The 25,343-nt window shown below is 42.9% G+C and overlaps 2 protein-coding genes and 1 long non-coding RNA gene across 9 annotated transcripts in view; 1 reads left to right on the top strand and 2 right to left on the bottom strand.

The window, feature by feature from the left end:
• LOC307215724 (rho GTPase-activating protein 8-like) overlaps nt 1-992 on the bottom strand; it is a 68,555-nt gene extending 67,563 nt beyond the window's left edge. For 2 of the 3 annotated variants that reach the window (XM_079975353.1, XM_079975352.1), the window contains exon 1: nt 826-992. The gene's annotated coding sequence lies outside the window, so the exon portion shown is untranslated. The remainder of the gene's footprint in view (nt 1-825) is intronic. The other variant, XM_079975350.1, reaches the window with a different exon arrangement.
• LOC307215817 lies at nt 137-21,499 on the top strand. Of its 3 annotated transcripts, none has more exons than XR_013838636.1 (5): nt 137-237; nt 10,304-10,505; nt 12,513-12,588; nt 17,353-18,578; nt 19,121-21,499. It is a non-coding gene; the product is annotated as an uncharacterized lncRNA (long non-coding RNA). The 3 variants fall into 3 exon arrangements; XR_013838637.1 differs by lacking the exon at nt 137-237 and adding an exon at nt 8,599-9,229; XR_013838638.1 differs by lacking the exon at nt 137-237 and having other exon boundaries at nt 9,712-10,505.
• Nucleotides 21,500-22,602: 1,103 nt separating this feature from the next.
• Nucleotides 22,603-25,343, bottom strand: part of PRR5 (proline rich 5) — a 76,674-nt gene continuing 73,933 nt past the window's right edge. For all 3 annotated transcript variants that reach the window (XM_079975369.1, XM_079975370.1, XM_079975371.1), the window contains one exon: nt 22,603-24,898. In XM_079975369.1, the coding sequence (XP_079831495.1) occupies nt 24,345-24,898 (554 nt within the window). In that variant the 3' untranslated portion in view covers nt 22,603-24,344. The remainder of the gene's footprint in view (nt 24,899-25,343) is intronic.

Below are 25,343 nucleotides of genomic sequence, written 5' to 3' on the forward strand. Positions count from 1 at the left end.
AGCAGAGGCCTACAGGATGACAGCCTCATGGGCTAGTCATATAAATGTTAACTAAGCAGGAAGACCTGTTGACTTTAGTGTGACTTTCTCCCACTTGAAGCTCAGGTTATCCCGAAGGAGATTCCAGAGGGTCAGATGTTTGCCAGAAGGAATGGAGAGCAGTGGGTAGCAGCCCTGGTTCAGTTCTGGGCTGGACCCAGACTTGAGAAGAGACACACCGACATCAACTGGGTTCAAGTTAGTCATAACTCTTATTTTATTTCAATGGATCTACTCTAAGCAGTCAGCCTCCTTGGAGGTGCAATGGCCATCTGTGTTTGGATGATCTAGTTGAGATTCCTGCCTTGAAGTGGCTTGGACTAGTAGTGGGTTCCAATTCTGCGATTCTGTGGTTCTATAGGAAGAGCGGAGCTGATTCCCCCTCGCTGGTGCGCGCAGCAATTCCCAGGGCGCATCCCGGGTTCTGGAAAAGCCTTTCCAAGAATCTTGGAGGACGGGCCCAACCCAAAAGCACAGATTCCTGAGCAATTGTAGCGCTGCTGCTCCCAAGACGGGGGTGGCAAAGGCGGAGACCCCCCGCAAACAACCTCCACCCAGTTCAGGTCCCGAAGCCTACGGAGGCCCCGTGCCCTCAGTGCGCCTTCCTCCCCGGCCTCCGGGGACTTGGGGCGGGAAGGTCCTCCGTCCAGGCTCCGCTCGCCCACCGGAGGAGGAGGAGGAGGGGAGCAGGGCGCTGGCTGGCTGGCTCGCCCACCTTCCTCGCTCCCTCCCCGGCTCCTCTCCCCGCTTTGGGGGCGCGCAGCAGAGGCCACCCTCCCTGCTCACCTGGCGTCTCGGGCTGCCCTTCCTCGGCGAGGCGCGCCTTCCTCTGGCGCTGCTCCTTCCGCCTGTGGGGCCTGGCCGGCCTCCCGGGCTGCAGGAACCGGCCGGGACGGGCCTCGCCCCTCGGGCAGCAGGAAGCAGCCTCGCCGCCCCCGGCCGCCGGGAAAGGCCCTTCTGGGGAGGAGGAAGGGGGCTCTTCTTCGCACCGCACGGGGGAGCCCCTGGGGAGACGCCATGGGACTCGCGACCAGGCGCATCTTTGCAGGATACTTGCTAGAAGCTGCTGGGGCTCTTCCCCCCCCTCAATACCCTTCATGTCCTGGTCGTGGCCAGGCTCCTTTGGAGACAACAGAATTTACAAGTTACTATACTTCTGACTCCCCATATGTTTTTTTTTTTTTTTTGAGACTACAATTCCCATCATCCATTTTTTTTTATATATAATAATTTTTATTAATTTTCCAGTTTTAAAACAAAACAACAACAACATAAGAACATCAACAAATACAAACAAACACACAAATATAATTTCTCAACCTCATTTTCATAAGCCTCCTTTCTCGGACTTCCCCATACCTCACCCTTTTTGCATCCTTATTTTACAGTTTTTCAGCAACCCTTTTTGCCAATTTAACCTTATTATCTTTCTCAATTTCCCCTTAAATCATCAAACAATTTCAGCTGTAATTCTGCATCTTCCTTCCCCTTGACATTTTAGCACTCCTCAATTTTGTAACAGTTCTTAAGATATACTTTAAACTTCTTCCAATCTTCCTCCACCGTCTCTTTCTCTTGGTCACGGATTCTGCCAGTCATTTCTTCCAGTCCCATAAAGTCAATTACTTTCATCTGCCATTCTTCCAGTGTGGGTAATTCTTGTGTCTTCCAATACTTTGCAAGAAGAATCCTTGCTGCTGTAGTAGCGTACATAAAAAAAGTCTTATCCTTCCTTGACACCAATTGGCCGACCATGCCCAAGAGAAATGCCTCTGGTTTCTTATGAAAGGTACATTTAAGTACCTTCTTAATTTCATTATAAATCATTTCCCAAAAGGCTTTAATCTTTGGGCAGCTCCACCAAAGGTGAAAGAAGGTACCTTCAGTCTCATTACATTTCCAACATTTATTATTGGGCAGATGATAAATCTTCACAAGCTTGACTGGAGTCATGTACCACCTGTAAATCATTTTCATAATATTTTCTCTTAGGGCATTACATGCCGTAAATTTAATACCGGTGGTCCATAACTGTTCCCAGTCAGCAAACATAATGTCATGGCCTATGTCCTGTGCCCATTTGATCATAGCTGACTTAACTGTCTCATCTATTGTATTCCACCTCAGCAGCAGATTATACATTCTTGATAAATTCTTAGTATTGGGTCTAACAATTCTGTTTCTAATTTCGATTTCTCCACCTGGAAGCCAATTTTCCTGTCTTGTTTAAAGGTCTCCATTATTTGGTAATAATGGAGCCAATCTCGTACCTTGGACTTTATTTTCTCAAAACTCTGTAATTTGAATTTGCCACTTTCTTGTTCTAAAATTTCAAAGTATTTTGGCCATTTGGATTCCATATTAAGTTTCTTCACCTCCTTAGCCTCCATTGGTGATAACCACCTAGGAGTTTTATTTTCCAGCAAATCCTTATATCGAATCCAAACATTGTATAATGCTTTCCTAACAATATGGTTTTTGAAGCCCTTGTGAACTTTAACCTTGTCATACCATATATATGCATGCCAACCAAACCTGTTGTCGAATCCTTCCAAGTCCAGAATGTCTGCATTCTCAAGAAGTAGCCAATCTTTCAACCAGCAGAAAGCTGCCGATTCATAGTACAGTCTTAAGTCCGGCAGGGCAAACCCCCCTCTTTCTTTTGCATCAGTAAGTATCTTAAATTTTATTCTGGGCTTTTTGCCCTGCCAGACAAATTTAGATATATCTTTCTGCCACTTCTTGAAACAGTCAAGTTTATCCACAATTTGTAATGTCTGAAACAAAAATAACATTCTAGGCAATACATTCATTTTAATCACTGCGATTCGGCCTAACAAGGAAAGCTTCAAGTTCGACCATATTTCTACATCTTTCTTTACCTCTGACCAACATTTGTCATAATTGTCTTTAAATAAATTCACATTTTTAGATGTCATATTAATCCCCAAATATTTTACTTTCTTTGCCACCATTAACCCAGTTTCATTTTGAAAACTCTCTCTTTCAAAATTTGTTAGATTTTTTTCCAAAACTTTAGTTTTTTGTTTGTTCAGCTTAAATCCTGCCACCTGACCAAAGACTTGGATTAACTCTAAAACTCTTTTTGTACTAGTGTCTGGCTCTTGTAAAGTCAATACTAAATCATCTGCAAATGCCTTCAATTTATAATGTTTAGCTCCGACCTGAACTCCTTTTACCAGCTGGTCCCCCCTGATCATATTCAACAAAACCTCCAGGACTGATATTGTAGCACCCTGCTTGTGGTTAACGCTTAGCTGGAATGAAATATTCAACGCAGCAATAGAGAAATTAAAATAATAATTTATTTGTCAGACAAATAAATATGAGGCACAGTGGTATATGGTTACCAAGCTCTGGCCTGGCCTCTTGCCATTCTGGCCAGCACTTATATTTCCTTAATCCAGCCCCCTTGCTCCTCCTGTGGCTGCCTCTGTCCAATCAGCCTGGTTGAAATTCCTATTGGCTATTTGCTAGAACCAATCACAAAAGATACACCCATTTCCTCTCGCCCTTTTATGGAAATCAAAAAGCTATATATTCTTCTATCTATAAATGACAAATAAGTAGTAATATATCTTACATGTGTCTCAACAAGGAATCTTAATTACCAGCTCACCTCTTGCCCTCCTTGCTCTATTGCCTTCCAAAACAGATGATTAATCTTGAATTTTTATCTTAAACATATGTCAAGGATTTTGAGTTCACATCAACATTGAGAGATCTCCTTCATTTGAAGGTTTCTAAACAAAAGGCCTGACAACCATATATCAGGAGTGCTCGATGGCGTCTCCTGTCTGACAAGGGGGGGCTAGGCTGGTGGCTGATGGCCCCTGTGATCTCTTCCAACTATATGAAATAAGAATCTAGCATAAGGATTTAACATTTCTTAGCTTCTAATTCCTTTGCATAATTACATTTAAGCTAATATATTTAATACATAAATAACCTTTTAAAAGGAAAAGAAATCTTAAAAGGATCTTAGTTTAAGAAAGAAACAGCTTTAGAAAAGACTTCCCAAAAATGTTCTGTTTCTGCCAGCCAGACCAGTTGCTTTTTCACTGCTCTTGACCTTTTTAACCTTAGGAAGAAGATATGGCTCATTTTACTATTTATCAACCCTTAATTTGTAGGGTCAGTGTAACCTTGGCTGTCAGCCTGTAATTCCCTTTTTACGACTTTGAGAATTGTTTTCTGCTATAAATCAGGGGGGCCCCTTGTCTAGGAGAAAAACATTTTGCCAAGGTTCTTAGGCTGCTGTCTTCTAAGACTGGTCTTTTAAGATACAGGCCCTGATCAAACATATAAGCTTTAATAAAAATGCAAGCTTATGATTAGATGCCTCAATATAAAAAGTAATGGGGATATTGGGCACCCCTGCCGTGTCCCTTTTTCTATAGAAAGTTCATCAGTAACCACATTATTTACAATTAACTTTGCCTTTTGTTCAGAATATATTGCACCTATACCATTTTCAAACCTTTGGCCTACCCCCATCCCGTGGAGATTCTTCTTCATGAAGTTCCAAGAAATATTATCAAAGGCTTTTTCCGCGTCCACAAAAATTAAAACTGCCTTTGTATTAATGTTTACAGTCAGCAGTTCCATAATGTCAATTATATTCCTTACATTGTCTGATAAATGTCTTCCTGGGAGAAAGCCTGCCTGATCCTTATGAATCTCCTCCACCAACACCTTCTTCAATCTTTTTGCTAAAATGTCAGCAAATATTTTGTAATCCACATTAAGTAATGATATAGGGCGGTAGTTCTTAATCTGATTTTTTTCCGTTTCAGTCTTTGGTATAAGTGTAATAAAAGCTTCTTTCCACGATTCAGGTGCCTTTTTCCCCTCTAATATTTCATTACAAACCTCCTTAAGCGGCTGTATTAACCATTCCTTCAGTGCTTTATAATATCTGGAGGTTAATCCGTCTGGTCCTGGAGATTTCCCTAGTTGCATGCTTTGAATGGCACCCTCTATTTCTTGATCTGTTATTTTCTCATTTAGAACCAACATACTTTGTTGCGGAATTTTTTGTAATCCATATTTCTTAAGAAAGTCTTCTATATCTCCTTCGTTTTCCGGCCCTTGAGCATATAATCTTCTGAAATAGCTCTGAAAACAGTTGCTGATCTCATTTGGTTTAAAAATGTTCTTTCCATCCACCTCCAAGCTTGTAACTGTGTTCAATTTCTGTCTCTTCTTCAATTGCCATGCTAGAAGTTTCCCACATTTGTCCGCTGATTCAAATGTCCTCTGTCTCATTTGCTTAATTTTCCATTCTATCTCCTGGTTCATCAGTTCCATGTACTGCATCTGGTAAAACTTGATTTCTCTCAAAATCTCATGAGACTTTGGTTTAGACCTCAATTTCTTTTCTCCTTTTATTTTTTCCAAAATCTTATCTTTTTTCTCATTTTGTTTCTTCCTCTTTAAGGAATTCTGTTGTATTAGGAAACCTCGCATCACGGCCTTGCTTGCGTCCCAAATCACTCTTTTCTCAACATCTGTCCTCAGATTTATCTCAAAGTAGTCCTTCAAAGTTTTTTGGGCCTTTTTGTAAATCTCGACATCTCTGAATAGGGTGTCATTCATTCTCCATCTGAAGGAACCAGCTGTTGTTAATTTCATTTCCATCTTTACTGCGTTATGGTCGGAGCATGTCTTTGGGCAGATTTCCACTTTTTTTATCTTTGGAGCCATTCCACTAGTAATCCAAATTTGATCTATTCTTGTCCATGTCATCTGAGCCTCTGAAAAGAATGTTCCCTCTCTCTCAAGGGGGTTTCTTGTTCTCCAGGTGTCAATCAAGTCCATATTTTCGGTCATTTCAAAGAAAGTCTTAGGTAGTCTCCCATCCTTAGAAACCGCCTGTCTTTGTGCTTTGTCCATATTTGTAGAAACCACGCCATTCATATCTCCTAATAAGATCACCTTATAATCCAAATAGTCCATTAATGTCTCATGCAATTTCTTATAAAATTCTGCCTTCCCTTCATTTGGTGCGTAAATGCCAACTGTCAAAAATTTTTCTCCTTGGATTTGTATCTCAATTGCCAAAATTCTTCCATGCTCATCTTTAAAAATCAATTTTGGGGCCAATCTCTCCTTTGCATAAATCACCACTCCTCTTTTCTTCACTTTATCTGATGAGATAAATTCCTGTCCTAATCTTTTATTTATAAGCAATCTTCTATGTGCCCTTGTCACATGGGTTTCTTGTAAACAAATTAAATCCAATTGTTCTCTTTTCAAAATGTGAAAAACCTCACGTCTTTTTCTGGGAAGGTTCAGTCCATTACAGTTCCAGGTTAAAAATTGCAGAGACATAATTAATTAATTACCTCCAGTTGCTCCCTGCAACTATTCTTCTTCCGTTGGTGACTTAAGTCCAAATGTCAGGTTTCCAAGATCTGTTTCAGAAGTCGATTCTAACACTCCTTTCACCAGGTCCTCCTCGTTTCTATCAAGGAATTGTTCTTTATCTTGCACTGTTTTTATTTTAACTTTCTTTCCTTTGAAGTTAAAAGACAGGCCTTGTGGAAATTCCCACCTAAAAGGTATGTTGTTCTTCTTCAGCAGGTCAGCCAGATTCTTATAGAAGGTTCTTACCTCCAGAATGTATTTTGGGATGTCCTTGTAGATTTGCACCGAAGCGTTTCCGATCTGAAGAGTTCTCTGGTAATGCAAGTTTAATAATTTATCTCTTTCCTCTTTGGATCTCAAAGTTATCAGACAATCCCTTGGAATCTTCCTGCCTTGCCTTCTACCCAATCTGAAGGCAGTTGTTATCTTAAATTCATCTTCCTCTGACTTTACCTGCCAAAATTCTGAAAATTCTTTGGTGAGAAAGTCCACCAGGTTGTCCCCCTCACTTTCGGGAACCAATCTAAGTCTCAGATTCTTCTCCTTCCTCTGCATCTCCCACAAAGACAAGGCCGCCTCATGTTGGTCAAGCTTCTTACAAACTGGTATTAAACTTTCCTGTGTGGTTTCTGCCGTAAATTTGGCTTCTTCCGCGATTTTTCGGATTGTGGCGTTTTCTTGAACCAATTTATTTATGGTTTCTGTATTAGACGTAATGCTCTTAGTATTTAAGTCTAATTTTGTTGTAAGTTCTGTCAGTTGTTTGGTATTTTCCGTACTCTGTCTTGTTAAGTTTTCTAAAGATTCATTTATTTTAAGTAGTGCTTGTGTCACTGAATCCATAAATACGTTTATTCCTTTCTCCTGTCCAGCTGCGCCTGTTGGCAATAAGGCTGATATTGAGCCCCTTTTCTTTTGTGCAGCTTTAGCTTTAGATCTTGTTGCTATCTCTTCTGCGGAGCCGCTCATATCCCAAGGTCGTTCCCACAGGAACAGCTCTTAAGTGGAAAAATCCAGTGACTTACTTTTTCACAGTCTATATTACAACTGTTACCTTTCAACCCTCTAGAGGGAGCAGTTCAATGTATCCAATAGGCAGAAGAAACAAAGAAACCAAAAGCCCTCGGAGGGAAAAAGATTTTAACAACAATCTTTCAATCTTCTAATTGCAACAATGTTATTTCTGTAAAGTCCCAAAAGTTATATCCAATAAAGTCCAATAAAGTCTGCGCTTTGCAGCAGATCTTATCTGACAGTCCCCTGTCAAAGTGCTTCGCCCCGGCAGTCCGTTACCAGAGTCAGAGACAGCAGAGATTTTTTAATTAAATTTTCTCTCATGCAGGTTAAACCAAATTCCCTTTTCTTCCCCCCCTGCTCCTGCTTGCTGGGGGGGGGGGAATTAAAGTTCAATGTCAAAGTTAAGCAGTTCAAAGAGTTCAAAGTTACTTTTCCTTCAATTGCAGCTTTCCAATTCCGTTGCTTTAAAAATCATGCAGTCCGGGGGAGGCAGACTTCCTTTATTTACCGTCCCCCGATTTCGGCCAAATTTCAAATACTTTTGTAGTCCCAGTAAGGTTTCCAATCCTACTTACGGGTATTTCGATTTCAGACCAAATTTCAGGAAGGAATCGGCGCTCTCCGCCTATGGCGACGCGGCTTCACTCCACGGGCTGGGTAACGACTCTCAGCACCGCACGCACCCCGATGCCACTCCGGAGCCTTTAAAAAGGCTCCTTAACAGTAAAGGGGGGCGCAAATGGTGCCCACCGAGTCTCCTTGTTCACAGGCTTCCGCGCCTGTGATTTTAGGGGTCCCCGCTTCGCCGTAGCGGTCAGACCCGAACTCGCGGAGTAGTCCTCCTCCGGAGATCGAAGGGAGGACCGCCATTAAGCGCTGGCGCCGACCGGAAGTCCAATTCCCATCATCCCTGACCACTAGTCCTGTTAGCTAGGGATTATGGGAGTTGTAGTCCCAAAACATCGGGAGGGCCCAGTTCAGTGGCGTAGCGTGGGTTGTCAGCACCCGGGGCAAGGCAAGTAATTTGCGCCCCCTAACCCGTGGATTTGCGCCCCCTAACCCGTGGATTTGCCCTAACCCCAGATGTTGCGCCCGGTGCGGCCGCCCCCCTCTGCACCCCCCACACTACACCACTGGCCCAGTTTGCCTGTGCCTGGATTATTATGTAAGAAATGCTGCCTTGTTTTTAGGCGGGACAGTTTTGGTTCCAGGTTGTTAGGTACTCAGTCACCGCAGTTCACCGTGATGCCTTTTCTAAAAGGGTCGGTTTCTTTTTTCCTGTATCAACAGTTGTGTTTCAGGGAGGGGATCGAGGGGGGGGGAGCTGTTACAGGATACATTGGAGATGGGTCTGATGAACTAAGATTAAGGGGGCACTATGTATGATTAGCATGTTCTTAATATCAGAATGAAGTTTATCACAGGTGCACCAGCTGACCCCTCACAGGAAGGGACATGTTTAACATGTTTTGCTGAAAGAAAAATGGCCTCTGCACAGCCACATGCATACCAGCTTCCCAACCTATTCGTTCACAGCATCAAAGAACCAGGCTTTGAGCAAAGTTTCAGCCTTGGGCCTGTAAGAATTGTAGAGTGTAATTTACTCTGTTGGGGTGGCAAAGAGGGAAAGTATGACTCTCCAGAGAGGGAGTTTTACCTCAAGAGGTGTCTTGAAACAGAATAAATCAAATAAGCTGTGACATTTTTTAGAACTTATTCTGCTGTGTGTGGTTTTTTTTCAGCTGAGAAAAGTCTAGCAAAAGGGTGTATGAAATGCACAGGGGTAAGAATTTGCCGTATATAATCCACCATTTTGAAAAATCCCCTAGCTGTGTGCATGATAACAAAACACTTAAACATATGGTGATTCTTATGCTTTGTCACAGCCAGCTCTCCAGGCAGGTAAAGACGGGGTGCTGAGGCCCATGAAGGAGAATTCAAGCAAATCATCTCCACCCATGCCCACTAGCACCATCAAGTGATAAAGTGCTTGTTGGACTCTGCCCATGAGTGTACATTGGATAGCAAGGCGCAGCGAAGCCACATGTTTGTCACATTCATGCTTTAGTTTATTTATTTAATACCATTTTATATCTTCATAATATCACAGTGAAGTTTAACACAACAAATACATTAAGGCAGAAACAAGTGCAGGTTCATGAAGCACTAAAAACCCAGCCATATGTGACCTTTGATGAGTTGACACCTCTCAGCTGAATGTGCCTCACTGGGACGGACGTTGTGAGGATAAAATGACATTTTCTGTTGACTGAGTGCTGCCTTTTTGCTTCATAAACAGAAATGTTTATGAAGTTACATTTTACTAGATTTACTCAAGAAGAAAATTCTGCAGTAGCTAAACTTTAAAAAGGAAAAGCAGCCCAATTATGCCGAGAGTGTGATGTCTCTTTTGTCACAAGCTTATTCCCCCCCCCCAAGACCCTCTTACCTATTACATACCCTGAGGAGAATTCTGAGTTCCTCTAAAACTTTGCAGCTTCATTTGCTTTAATTCCCTCAGATGAGCAACATGAGAAGATAAATCTATGTTGTGTTCTTAAAATAGGTTTTATGGGAAAGAATAGGGTAAGCAATAACAAGACAGTAACCCATCAGCAATCTATGCTGATCAATGTAGCCCAAAGCCAACCCCTGCCCGCTGCAAAAAAATAAAATAAAAAATCATTGTGCTGACTAAGGCAGGACCTTCAACTTATCTCATGATTTGGCCAGGCCAGCAAGTGACAACAGTTCATTGCTCTTTGGGTCACTGCTGGGCTCATTTCATGGGACTTGTGCATGAAAATACCAATGATGTTTAATTAGCTTTGCCTCATATCTCATTCTTTGCACACAGTTAAGCTACAGAGAGAAACTGGTCTTTCTCTTCTCTGTGATCATATAAAATCTTAAGCACGTCATGTAAATGAGCAAAGGTTCCTGTCCAGCTGGTTGGGGAAATGGCGAGGATCCAAGAAGGCCTGCAAGGAGTGATAAAAGAAACTGATTGCAGCCGTCAAATGCAATGCTGTTCATCTTTCCTGCTGGCCCATCAAACAGTAAGTATCCTTTCTGAAAGAAAAGATAAACACAGAATGCTCATATTTTTCCTTTCCCTAAATAGACTTCTGCATGGGCTCACAGGCAGGCGTGCACACACACACACACACACACACACACACATCCCAGAATCCTGGCACGTGTTGTTGTTTGAAGATCCCCAAATGCAGGGGCTTTTTTTCCTCCTTGAGCAAAGGCAGCTGCTGAACTATAGGAAAAATATTAAAACTTTTCACAGAAAGGGCTTAATCCACAATCTGAAATTCACAGAAGCATTAAGTCATTATTCAAATGAAAAGCTGCATTTGCCCATTAACATATTTTCATCAACCAAAAAGCAAGATGCTGATACGAGGGATGATCTATGCATTCCTATTTATATGGTAATTGACTGGTTAGGGAGTTTTCTCTGTTATTTTCCTAGGGTGTGCTACGTGTCAATTAAAACAATGTTTTTAGCTACCGTTCTAATGAAACCAGACATCGTTAAGAAACCATTTCTTATGTGTAACCACTGATGGAGAAGTGGGGGACATCTAAAGTCAAGCATTTTGTGCAACCTTCATAACTATCAGCTTTTGACTTAACTATGAAGGAAAATGGCTAATTATTATTTTTGCCCGGTCAATGTTTTTTGCCTGTCAAATTTGCTGTAAATAAGCATAAGAACATTGCCTCCCTTCCTGTGCATTTACATACTGAGAACATTTATTTCATTGAGGACCCCCTCCACCAACTTCCCCCCCCCCCAAAACAAACAAACAAACCCCCCTCATATCCAAGATGTAATAGTTCAGTGGCTCAAGTTCTTTTGCTGTTGTCAATCAGGCTTCATTTCAAGAGGGGAAACATCTTTTGAGAACAGATTTGCAAGTGAAATTCCATCATGTTCAAAGCTTTGCTTCAACTAATCATCATGCAAGAGATGAAACATAGCATCCAACGTTAATTAAAATGGGCACATTTTATCAGTGTCATACTACTGAGGGATGTGGCTCAAGCATGACCAGGAGTGATGCGTGGCACAGGGCAAGGAGGAGCCCTGGATGCTGCCTCTGAGTGCCCATCCAGGAGTTATTCAGAAAAGAAAGGGGTGGGGCACATATCAGGCACATATCGTCTTCCAGAACTTCTCTGCTCTTGGAAGCCACAGTCTTTTCCTCCTCTTTGCTTCATATGTGGGTACATGTTTCTCCTATTCTGCATGTATTTTTTTCTAAATAAATAGATTCTACAATAAAACACTACATGCTTCTAGAACACTCTTCACCTATGGAAATTAGAATTAAGTTTTTTTAACTTCACTTAAATAAACAAGACAGAATTATATTATAACTTCTTGTAATGTGGATGAGGTTTCCTATAGTTCATGCTGAAATATGTGCTTAATATGTGAGCCCCAAAGCAGACTAGAAACCCCACTCAATTCTTTGTCTGTCACCTTGCAACAATAAATGAAGCACTCCATTTCTAAGTGGAAGGGTACTGGTACATGTTTTTAATAAAAACCATCACCATTTAAACTTAAAGTACTGATCAGTTACATTTCTTGCTGCATTGCCACATATCCAAAACATTATGGCCTGATTTCCATATGCATGCATATCACTTAATATGGGCAAGATGAGGCCATACAAAAGTTCTGTTTGTGATGTAATATCTATGACAGCCCATTCATATGTGCAGATCATAAATGCTGCAATCATCCAAATGTGACCAGCTGTGAGCTATATAGGCCTTGCTATAATGCTACAGCGACCAATCATTTTAAGAGTCACAGCATTTATCTTCCCATGCAATGTAAACAGGTCTAGTCACTTCCAGCGCAGGCGGTGTTTTGATAGACACAGAAATTTAACCCCAAGAGTTAGGTTAAGGTTTATGCTGTCTTGATATGCATTCTGTCAAATTCCAAGGTGTAGTTGGAAACCAAAATTACTTTAAGTGCTGCTTATTGAGTTTAAACACTGTTCTGTAGACTGTTTTTTTTACTATCCTCATTGCAGCGATGAATGCTGAACAGAAAAACTGACAAACAGATGAAAAGACTAACAGAACCTAGGAGTCAGTGAAAGCAAGCTGGTAATTGATGGGCTGATTGATATACACTTGAGCAGTCCAGGCTGTTAATAGGAACTGCAATCACAACAAATTGGCTTTGTGACCAGCCAGAAATAATCTGCTGGTCTCAGCAAAGCAAGCTCATTGAATTTCCCTCCACATGCCTAGGAACTTGTGCCAAACACAAGTATACATACCAAGAATTGTGGGTGGTTGTTAAAGAAAGTGCAGAGCTGCAAATCTCACACACTTATGAGGAAATTATGCCTTTCGCTAAGGTTGTCACCTTTTGTTTCTGGCAGGTTTAGTGCCCTAAAGTGCTGCACATCTGACAGAAATTCAGTAGCTGCAGATTTCCCTGCAGGGATATGCAGGGATGGGGAAAGCATTATTTGTTGAATTTCTGCCTGTTGGAACTGCATACTCTACCCTGCCAGAGAGAGGGGTGGTAGTCCCATTCCATTGCACTAAACAGACAACTACTCATTGTGTAACAAGAGCTACTCGGCTAGGGGGAAAAACACAACCCCTGTGGGAATAGAATGGATAGCGGTTGACAAAAGGTCTGGATGTATGCTGGAAATCTTCAAGAGGGATGTAAGTGGCATTCCATGGTAGACAGGAAATGGGACTTGTTTTAGTCTGTGGAAGGTGCCATAAACCAGTCTTCTCCAACCTGGTGCTCCCAGATGTTTTGGATGACAGCTCCCACCAGCCCCAGCTAGCATAGCCACTGATCAGGAATGATGCAAGTTGCAGTCTAAAACATCTGGAAGGCACCAGGTTGCTGTAGATAGGGCAGTGGGAAATGCTTAGCTACACTTTGATGTGCTCAGCAGCTGGATGGCATCCAAAACTTGTGGTTTGCCTAAACCACAAGTACCAATTCTCAAATATCCAACTGGGAATAGCTGTTTGATGGCAAACATACCGTTTCCCGAGACTTCCGCAGTGGAAGGAGAAACAAGCATGAATGAAAATGAACAGTAGGTTATGACTGTAGCATTATCTTTGCTGCCAACTCTGCTTTGGGATGCCATTCAGTCTGCTTGTTGATTTAGAGCAGTTTCTTCATTTATCACCAGCAAAGTGCTGTTCACCCTGTTGAGAAGTAACGTGCTATTTATGCAAGAATGCAAATGTGGACAGGAACTATTTATCAAGCCAAAATATTAGCTTTGTTTGGGACCATGGGAGTTAGATATTAGCCACACAACTGTAATTGCAAAAACCCACTGAAGAGCCTGTCTTTTTGAAATGATTGATGTTCATCATAAACCATAAACCAGCAGCTTGAGAAAGCTGGACCAAACCAGACGCAGTCAGGAATACCACCCGGTCCCATGGTTGACAATGTAGCAGCAAGAAAGGAGCCACAGGGTGTGACATCCACTCGGGGCATAGGTGGGGCTGTGACTCCCCATTCTCCATTCCTTCCTGAAAATGGCTCTCACCTAAATGCCATAAACCAGGAGCTACAGTTCAACAATATCTGGAGGGACACAGATTAGCCCCCCGTGTCTTGAAAGTGTGCATTGGAGTAGTGAAGGTGTACTAAGCACTGTTCAAGGCAAGAGGAAGGCTGCTCTGGGTTCACATCCAGGGCTAGGCTGAGATTTGTGGGCCTGCAAAGGGATAGATCTTCACTAGGATCCCTCATTGAGCCAGCAGTTTGAAATACAGTGTTATAAAGAACAACTATGGGCCACCTAGAACCAAGGTTCTTGCAAAAAATGTTGGACTAAGTAGACCTTGGTCGGATCGATGAAGGCACGCCTTGTGTATGAACACAAACTCAGGATCTCTTAGCACTTCGTAATTGTGTCTTTATCTCTGAGAAATCCTGATTATTCACTCTTGCTTTGCAAATTCAAAACATACAAGTAGACCACAGAAGAATTCTAGTACAACCAAAAGCCAAACAAGTAGGCCACCACTAACTTAACACACCAACTGAAATATCTTTTGATGGTACTTTCATTACACAAACTACTGTGTTCACTGGCAGCTCTTTCAGCTACAGGAGAGAATGAGCTGGCTTTGAATACGAACTTCCCAGGCTGAACCACAGCATAGGAGGGACACTGGCAGTTCAGCTGCAATTACCTTGCCTGCACTATCTTTGTGCTGTAGATAAAATAGCTCAGTCTCCAGGGAGTCTTCAATTTTTATACTTCTCCAGCATTACATTCGCTCTAAGAAAGAAAGCAAAGCACGATATACCCTTCTTTCCCATGAGATCACCTTCTGCCAGCACACTCCTGGATGCTATTTTGCTAATAAAATGCTTAGACAATCGTTCTCTCCCAGACCATTCTTGAGCCAGGCTATTCCTCAGTCATGTTTTGATATACACTCATTTCATCCAAAAGGAAGCTGTACACCAGGGATCCAGCCTGTACAATGAGACCATTACACATAGTTTGCTGACAAAGACAGAAGAGGACACAAAAATTGTGTGCAGCTTTACACACCTCCTCTCACTTTTTGCATTGCTTCTTTCTGACAGCATTGCTATGCGCAACCAACTTCAAATGGTTTCACGGTTGCGACTTTCACTTGGGTTTGGTTTCCTTTGGAAAGGGGTCACTGGAGGCTTATGGCATTTGTAAAAATATGACTTTATTGACAAATAGGCAAGTTGAGCATAAACTTAAGCCAAAAGACAGCCTAATCTGCTGTTCCACTTCAGATTGCAGGTATCCCCAGCCATCTTCTCTCTCCAAAACTGTACTTTTTGTCAGCAGCACAGCCTACTCTCGAGTAGGACCCTGGCAGAAACACATGCCCGACTGGCATGTTCTCTCCCTCCTGGTCTTTCATCCGGGAGCTTCAAAAACTTTTTCTGCCTGAACATCACAGCGACCGATGCCAACAGACACCAGCACTCTTAGGGATCCGCAGAGTCTTTGCAGCTTGTGTGACAGACCTTAGCAACTCAGCATTTTGGCTAATCTACTTTATTTACATATAAACACACACAGAGCACTGCAACATGGCTCCCTCTCTCTAGCCTCAGACAGCAAAGAGAAAGAACAAAGAACAATAGTCCCACTTCACAGAACACAGTAACACAAACATCCTGTCTCCGTCACTTCCCACTTTGTGGAGTCAAAATATACACCGTCATGTGACAGACAAAAATCCCGTGACTGCAGTCATGGAGCAGGAATTCTAACACTCTTGTTCCTGTCACACACCCTTAAGATTGCAGCATACAGTGGTACCTCTAGATATGAACGGGATCCGTTCCGGAACCCTGTTCACATCCAGAATCAAATACAACCCGCATCTGCGCGTGCACGGGTTGTGATTCGCCACTTCCACGCATGTGTGTGACATCATTTTGACCATCTGCGCATGTGTGAGCGGCAAAACTCGGAAGTAACGTGTTCCGTTACTTGTGGGTCGCCATGGAGCACAATCCGAAAGCGCTCAACCTGAAGCAACTTCAACCTGAGGTATGACTGTATTTAACTAGGGAACAGGAAAGGTCTGGTTTTGCCATATTCAGAAGATACAGTGAAGATCTGGCTACGAAAGCAATCATCTAATGATTAGCTTCCATGGAAACACATCATGTAAATATCCCAGGCTGTTATTTGTTAAGTGCCAGAATCTGGCCAGGTTTTGTCCTAAAGCCACCCACACTGATAGCTCTATTCACATAAATGTGATAGTAAAACCCATTACAATATAATATCACCTATTGAAGCACCCTTAGTAGAAATGACTGAGGGATTGCTTCAATGTGCCTCATTTAGAATACCTGCTACACTAAATATGCTGGATCACTCTCCTTTTGCAGTCTGGAATAATTTATACAGCCAGTAGAATCCAATCTTTTTTGGACAGTACTGCTTCAGGAGAGGCTATTAAATGTACCCCCACATCAAAACCTTGTTGGTAGAAAACTTACTTGCTGGGGAGAAAGTTGAGCTTAATTTCACTCAGTGGGATGCACAGACAGTGGCAGCAATGGATGTGGCACACTCCTTGGAGGCCAGATCCGCTGCTTCCTTGGCAGCCTCCCTCCCAATGCCATCTCTACAGCAGGCCCCCTGCTGGTCTCCTCCCAACCCAGGGAGGAAAAGGCAGGGAATGCCCTCTGGGGTCTCCTGGGCTCTGCACCCACGCAGGAGGGTTCAGATCTGGCCCATGATGACCTTTGATTCCTCACCATGTTCTCAATGTTGAGCTTTATTCCCCCCTTGTTTCCCATCCTCACTCACCCTTTCTTCCATGGCAGGGGCAGGGAGCATACTACGGTTCACCTCAGGTGCTAATGGGAGAGTTGAGAGTGGGGCAGTCCAGAAAAGAAGCCTGCCTTCTTGATCTGCTGATTCCATAAACTAGTTCTCTGAGTTGCCTTTAGGCAAGACAATTCTACATGACTGAGGGCTTGTCCACACACCCACTTCTCCCATGCTTTCGTGGCCTGCGTCTGAGTGGTTTTGCCTTTGCCTTGCCACTTTCCCCCAGAAAATTTGCTTTTTGCACCAAACTGGAATGAACGGCAATGAGTAGGAAACCCAGCTGCTGTTTGTGTCAATTCAGTGCTAAACCACGGGTTTTCCTTGGAGAAAGTGGTGGGGAAAACAGAAGTGTGCATGAGTCTCGAGTCTTAGGTTGTGTACACACCATTTACTCTGGCTCCAGTGTGCTCCCACCATGGGCACTTGATCCTTTATACACATGGTATGAGCTACAATTCATATCTATTTTGCAGTTTCTTGATAAATAATGCTGTTTGATGTGTTTTTCCTCAAACCAGCTTCCATCCAGTTAGAAAACGCAAGTCGCAGTTAAGCTCCATTTGAGACAGCTGTTGCCTGTGTGCATGCACAAATGACATCTTCATGACAGTTTGGAGGAGGGGTTGCAAGCGTGGAGGAACCAAGCAGGTGATGTGCCCCTTTCTTTTTCTTTCTTTTTTATGATGTGCCCCTTTCTAGTGTGTACAGCAACATGCAAATGTGACTTCAAACGCAGCACGGAAAAGCGACCTTGCTGTATTTAAAGCAGCTAATGCGTACATAGCCTCAACCATTTCTGTTGCTGCTTTTGTTTGGAGCTATGGTGCATTCCAGTGGCCAATATGGTTAGCAGCAATGTGCTGCCTCTTGGAGAGGCTTAAAACAGCTGTAGTCTCAGTATTTCTGATGAAGGTCTATGGCCAAGTCTAAGGAAGGCAGGATTCCAAGATAAGCTGAATGAAGGAGAAATGCAGAAGATCATTAGACATTGATAGAACAGGCAGAGACTACGGGCAGCCGGTAATTGGAATCAATACATATTAGCATTTTAAAAGCCATAATTTCATAGCACTTCAATTAGCTGAAACTGAAAGAGGAAAGAAAACAGATTAGTTCAATCCACGGAAACATAGTGGATTAAAGATTGATGGGTAGAAACAGACAGGTTGTGACAGTGTTGGTTCATCTGTCAAAGTAAGCAAAGAGGAATCACATATTCAAAAGAGAACATTTGCCATGGCCTTAAAGGACAGTTTGTCTGTGGCGGGAAGGTAAGTTGGATAGACCCAGAATGGCAGTTTTCAGGCCAAAGAAACTGATTAGCAGGAAGATGCAGGGCAGAAAAAAAAGGTACATATTCATGAAATGCATATTTAACTTTCGAAATTTGTATCCACAGCTTGTGTTGTTGACAATAACCTAGATTACTTGAAAAAGAATTAGTCAGATTAATGGAGTGATAGAACCTCTATGTTTAAGTACAGTGTACCTCTGAATATCAGGTGATGGAGACAAACAGCATTCCTATTACACTCACTTCTGGGAAGCCCACAAGCAAAGAAGGTGCGGTTCCCAGAAGCAAGTGTGTATCTGAGTGTGCAAAGTATTTTTTTTTAAAGGCCAAAACAGTCACTTTTGAACCTCCCCCCCCCCATTTTTATGATTTTTATTTTAAAATATATGTTACCCTTTTCTAGTACAAAATATAACTGATTAATACATTAACATGATTAGCATCAGGATGGAAGAGGCAAAGTCAATTTTTTAAAAAAATAATATTTATTAAGGGTTTAGAAATTACAAAAATAAAAAATAAAAAAATAAACATGACAATATAACAAAAAACAAAAACACTACATGACACATTGAATTAATAAAGCAAAACAAAAACAATTTTAAAAAATTCCAATATTTTCAATCTTAACTTTCATTCACTTGTTTCATTGACTTCCTCATGCCTCCCTTTTTGTATTCCACTTCAATTAACTATTTCAGCAAGTCCTTTCCATCTTCATCTATTTTCTGTCCTATAATTAATCTTAACATATTCTAACCTAATTTTTTCCCCTTTAATACATTAACAATCTATCTGTACCTAGTTCCTTATAACATTTCTGCCAAAGCCATATAACTTCATTCCACCGTTTTTCTAAAGCTCATTAATTTTACAATATTTCTGTAAATAATCTTTAATTTTTTTCCAATCTTCTTCCACCAACTCTTCTCCCTGGTCTCGGATTCTGCCAGTTATTTCCGCCAGTTCCATATAGTCCATCAACTTCATCTACGAGGCAAAGTCAATTTTTGTGTGTGATGATGCTATGATTTAAGTGATCCCTGTAAGACCACGAAGTCTACCTAGTTGCAGCACTGAGGGAGGGACCATCTTGGTTTTCACATTCATTTAGGGCAGGGTGTGAAAAACCCTCAGCCCTTCAAGTAGAATAGTAGAATTGGAAGGGACACTGAGGATCCCCCATCAATGCTGAACCCCATCACCCTTAGACATTGACTGTGCTTGTAGTTGTAGTTCAGCAACTTCTGAAGGGCCAAAGATTCCCCACATCTGGTTTAGGGAAAAGCCTTCTCCCATCTGGGTCTCCCTCCCTGTCTTCTTCTCTGACGTGTGTCTCAATTCTGATGCTCTTCTGCTCCACATCCTAATTAAACCATACTTCACACACTTAGGCAGTTTCTATTATTTGATGCCTCCCATTTGTGCATTTAAATCAACCTCCCCCAACCTTGTGCCCTCCAAATGTTGTTGGACTACAACTCCCATAAGCCCAGACAGCATGACTAATTGGCAGGAATGATGGGAGTTGTTGGAGGTGTTTGTGCTGCTTTGGATTATTTGCTTCAGTTTCAAGGCACGATTTCCGCTACCTGCTTCCTCAACATTCTTGGACCCCAGCCTGGAGATGGCAGCTCATATTTGTTAGGAAGGCACTCTGCTTTGCTGTCACCCTGCCTTACTCTGCACACTGCTAGGCAGCCACACAGCATGTATTGGAAATTTGCTTATCCTCATTACCTAAGAGGTATAAGGACTCTGGATGTACTGTATCAAATGCCTTATTCTGCACTTGACTCTTTGCCATATGTAGACCCCACAGGGGCTGGCCTCTTGTTTAGTTGTTCAGCAGCCCTGAGAACAAAAAGCAGCCTCAGCTGGTAAATTAGTCAATCATCATTTACATTAGTAAAGGTTAGGATCCCCACACCCAGGTCTGCACACTGAACCCCTTTTGCACCCAGCCCATCTGCATGAGATGTACCAGAACCTAGTCTTCCTATTCTCCTTTGTATATGGTACCTTCCCCTTTCCACTCATCACCAATGCCTGAAATGTGTGTCCTCAGTGAGCTTCCTGAATGCACCTACTTTTTCTCCTCCTTTTTAAAAGAGCATGCAACTTCCATGATAGGTCACCCCTCTCCTCATGAAACAGAGTCTCTTCTCCAGGAGACCATGCCACTCAGTCTTGCAGTCCTCTCATAGGAAGGACTGCTCCATCCTCAGCTTGTTCCCACCTCCTCTGCCCCTTGCCTCCTCCCCATGTTTGTTGTTTTATTTTGCTTTAGGTAGGACCCAAAGGCAACACAAAACCTTGTGCTCTCCCTTGAAGACATTTTCCTGTGTTTGCACCAAATTGTTTGCCCAAAGGCTTGCTTATCTTCCCAGAGCACTCTGAGCTCCTGTTTTTTGTTTTAAAAATGTTTCCATTGATGGCACACTAACATGCATGTTTGTGTATAACATGTGACTGGGGATAAATATAACACATTCCACCCCAATATACTGATAATGACATCCAGTACCTTTGGGCATTAGCATTTATTCCTGGCTGCTGCAGCTGAAAAGCTCTGGCAGAAAAGTTCCCCTTCCCCAACTCCAACTCCCATTTCAAATACTAAACCTGAGGCAAGAAGGAGCCTCACAAAACACTCATTTGTGATGACACCTACTTCACCTGCCTTCTGAGAGCATCTTTGAATATATGGACGTAGGGAGCCAAGGAAGGAGTGCTCTGATGGTGTTTCCTGCTTGGCAGGGGGTTGGACTCGATGGCCCTTGTGGTCTCTTCCAACTCTATGATTCTATGAAGGAAGGGGGCTGGTTCGTTCCTGGTCTTTCCCAATACAAATGTTGGCAGCTTCTGCATTCCCAGGACTATTCTGTTCTCCAGGTAAGAGTGGACATGTAATCAGGTTCTGTAATTAAGCTGGTGCCTTCTAGCAGCAAATGTTTCCCACTTACGAAGCACATGTGCCGAGGGGCAGCTTGAACATGGCCTACGAAATCCTAAAGAGACAAGAACGTTAAGTAAACAATGTCTCTTGTTTCTTTGAACCAGACAACACTGCATCTTTTCCTTACAAATGAAAATTGCAGGAAGCTTTATATTTCACTCTGATGAAAATTCAGATAGGACTGCAGATAGACAAACCAAATAGTTGTTTAATGAGAGGGGGTGTGCAGATCTGACCTCTTGAGACTTCTCAGGGTCCATCTTCACTCCTCTCGTATAAACCTGGTCTACTTTATTACTCTAGCAGTCAGTGGCTTTCCATGGTGTTGGACAGAGGCTTCTTGCAGCTTTGCTACTTGAGATCGTGTCTAGTTGAGATGTTGGGGCTTTAACCTGGAACAGTCTGCACACAAAGGATGCAATCTAGTATTCAGTTCACTTTAAAATTATTCCACAAAGGTCTGTAAAGTTATGCTACATTAATTTGTGTATAGAATTTCCTCTGTGTATCATTTTAAGACATATCTGGAGCTCAGTTCCTAATGTGGAGGGGGGTTGGGTGAAAGGCGGAAAGTCTGGTGAAGAGAATAAAGCCTGGGTAGTACTTGAAGGTTTATCCCACAGAACTGTGAGGGTGTATTATGTTTTCAGTGCAATTCAAATGGCATTCTTGTTATTGGTTAAATGAAGCCGAGTTAGGTCCTCAGCCATCAGTGTGGAACCTGTGGCCCTTCAGACGATACTGGACTCGTTTCCATCAGCATGGCTAATGGTCAGGAATGATGAGAGTTGTGGTTCAACATCTAGAGGGCTACAGGTTCCCAGCCGCTTACCTAGACAATAAGTTGTAACCTGGTGCATTTGGTACACACAAATTATGAAAGTACGGGAGTTCTCAATCACTTTGCAAAACACTGTTTTCTAAGGATGTGTGTACAGTGGCTCAATTATTAAAGGGAGGAAGAGTGCAGGCTGCATGGGATTGACATATATCCAGCATCCAAATTGTGGAATAGCGGAGCAGAAAATGGGGTGAAGGAAAAAAGGAATCTCTCTCTCTATATATATTTATGAGCATAATTCAGAGGAAGAAATGGGAAGAATAGCTTCAGGAGATGAGCTCTATCATGCCTCTCACTTTGCTCCCGCCTTGCTAGTGTGGAAGGGCCAAAGATCCTCAAGATACTTGTTTGGACTTCTTGAGGAACACTGTGAGAAAAGGAAGCACACCCAGCAGAGCTCATGTCAACTTCATACAATTGCAGGTATGGCTACCCATCACTCTCACTGATAGGGGACCAAAGAGAGTTTTCCTGAAGCCCAAATTCCCAACACACAGTACATACAAATCAGGAATGGGATGGGTTTCTATATATAGATTGGTAGCGAGGACTTAACTTAGCTTCCATTAGCACAAGTGAAATGCAGTTTCTGGCAGTGCTTCATGAGACGCATCTGGCTATTATTTCAAGAATTACGCTTTAAAAAATTATTGGTTTTGTAAGAAAAAACACACAGGAAGCGCTCTCTCAACAGTGCTATTCATACAGCACGCTATTTATTTAAATTTTGTTTAGAACTTTCACTCACTGATTGGTAAAGGGAGTGCTGATGTAGTGAGAAAAACAACCAAAATGGTCATGATAAATCATAAGATTTTACTATTATCTGGCACAATCTTTATAAAATTAAAACAAACTTTGCTGACTTCTGAATCCTAAATAAATGTTATTCTTCAAAGAACCTAGCTTTTGCTTTTATGGAAGTGTTTGTAAGTAACCCCAAAAGTACGTGTGGCAGGCGGTGGCGGTGGCTGTTGCCATCCAAAAGGATTTAATAGCAGGGGTGGGAAATGTGTACTTAACAACAGTGTTTGATGAAGGAGACAAAGACAGCAAGAAGTCTAAGGGCATAGTCACATGGTGCATTCTCAGGTTTGTGTTGCAGGCCGGTTCACACATGCATGCTCAGGATGACCGCAACATTAGATGATGACTTCAGAACTATGATTGGGCCTTCACAAATCAAGAACCACAGATACCTCCTCACTTTACTTCAGATTTAATGGCCTCAATCCAATTAAAATGAACGAGGCTTAAGTTAATGGTCACTAATTTGGCACAGGTTTCCAAAGGGTTGTCAGCTAGGCACTATGAGGTGTGAGTAATCCAGCAATAAGCCAAGTGGTGCACATGAGCCCACAAACCCGCCCCTGGGTTCCTTTTCCAGGGCATCAGATTCACGGTGTTTGGTCCACACTGCTTTGCTGCTTGTTTGCGCCACAGACGGGGCAGCCGTTGAAGATGCATCCCTTCTCCCCTTTGCAATGCTGACATGGAATTCTCCCACACCTCAAATACCCTGTTTCTTCTGAAACTTCTTCCTACAGCTTTATGTTAAAGCATAAAATTGGAAAACGTGGAGATTCTCATGCACTCAAATCCTCCAGCCCAATTCATACGCTTCCCGTTTGTTGCAAGGACCACTTCCATCTACTTAGACCCCAAACCACATCGATAACCTCCATCAATAGAAATCACATAGGCTAGAGGAATGACATAATTACTTTCCAAACCAGTAATCGCACCTGCAATCTTTTACTTTTTACTGATGCTATCGCTGCACTGTGGAACACAACCATGCGGAAGGAGCTTTGATGGCAGGGAGGCAATGTACACACGCCAGGCCTAAGTGGTGGAAGAATGGGAAGGGGGCAGGATTCCTTTAAGGAAAGTGTGCCACAAGTCCAGTCCAGAGAATGAGAGAATACCAGTTTTGTGTGCACTATGGCACATGAACACAGCTACCCAGCCCACTATTCCACTAGGTCCTTCACTGTGGGTATTCCTCTGGTCTCTTGATCCAGGGCAGCAGCAGTATAAGAGGCCAGAGGCAGACTGGAGACCCCAGGTTCATGCTCCCTTGCCTGCCCCCCATGTAGCACCTTTGCCCAAGGCTGGCCTCTGATGGAATGGTGTTGCTTTCACGGGTTTGGCCGGCAGCTGGTGCAACCTGCCCAAACTCCACTGAAGTCTGTGGAATAGACAGAGACACTTTCCCACAACTGAGGTTCAGTGGTATTACCATTATCTAAACCACGATGATCCATTCCCCCCCCCCCCCCAACGTGTCCCTCCTATGTCATTCTGGTCTGAGGGGCATTCTCTTTATCTGAATTTCTAGCTGCTCAAGGATTTCATATGACCCCCTCGCACCCTTCAGTTATCCCGTGTTCCTAAGCACAAACTAGGATTATTATCAAGAGTGCTTCAGACAAGGCTCTGCCTGCTCACATCCACATTGTACCCTGATGAACTTGAGCAGCTCTGACTGAAATCAATGAAAATCCCATCAGAATCTGACTCAATAGACTCCAAAATTTGGTCCACTATATTTTCAGGGCTGGCTGTAGGGGCTATGGCAATCAAGTCTGAGTCCCTGGCCAGCTCAAATGCTCTCTTTTGGTCATCTCTTGGGTAAAAGAGTCCCTTCTGTTGCTCAGGTGCACTGAGGTTGCTGGGGCACTGCGCTGAGCTGGCAGAAAGCCTCTCTGACTCTCCTGATTGCGAATTCTTCATGGTGATCATGGAGGTCTTGGAACCATTGTCTGTGATGGTTGTGAGGTTGGAGTAGCCCGGCATCTCTGTGCAGGAAGTCATTTCGGAAACAGAGTGTCTTCGGATGCCAGTGCCATTGGGGGCCACGCCCTCTGTTTCGTACTCAGCTACTGGAGTCAGCAAAGGATTGTTGTAACTTTTGGATCTCACCACAGGGTTCTTGGTCAGGATGTCCCCCAATTTGGATCGCCGGAAGAAACGTTTTTCTGTTAACAAACATGAAGACCAGTTAAAACCTGTACACAGCCCTACACTTTTCTTGTGAGCATCGTTCCCATCACTGCTACTACCACCATGAGAGGCCTGTGATCAAGTATTTGGACAGTTGCTTCAAATCAATATGTAAACATCAGGTTTAGCCTGACCTCTGTCATGTGCACCTCTTCTCCTCCCCCCCCCCAATTTCCCCCTACATATTTGGACTCTCCCCCTTTTCTTCCTCACTCTTCAAACCCATTCTTTCCTAAACTTGCCTGGCCAGGTTCAGACACTTGGCTGTATGTGCTTGACGAGTTGCCATTTCAGGTCTCTGCCTCCTTCCCTTCTTGGCCTTTTGCTTCCCTCTCTAGGCCCTCTCTAGGCCCTCAGCAGCAACAAAAACCTTTCTGCCCCCCCCCCCCCGCATTATGGGAGATCAGCCTGGAGACTCTT

This window comes from Podarcis cretensis (genome assembly GCF_951804945.1).
Source record: "Podarcis cretensis genome assembly, chromosome: 5".
In the NCBI taxonomy this organism is placed as follows: Eukaryota; Metazoa; Chordata; class Lepidosauria; order Squamata; family Lacertidae; genus Podarcis; species Podarcis cretensis.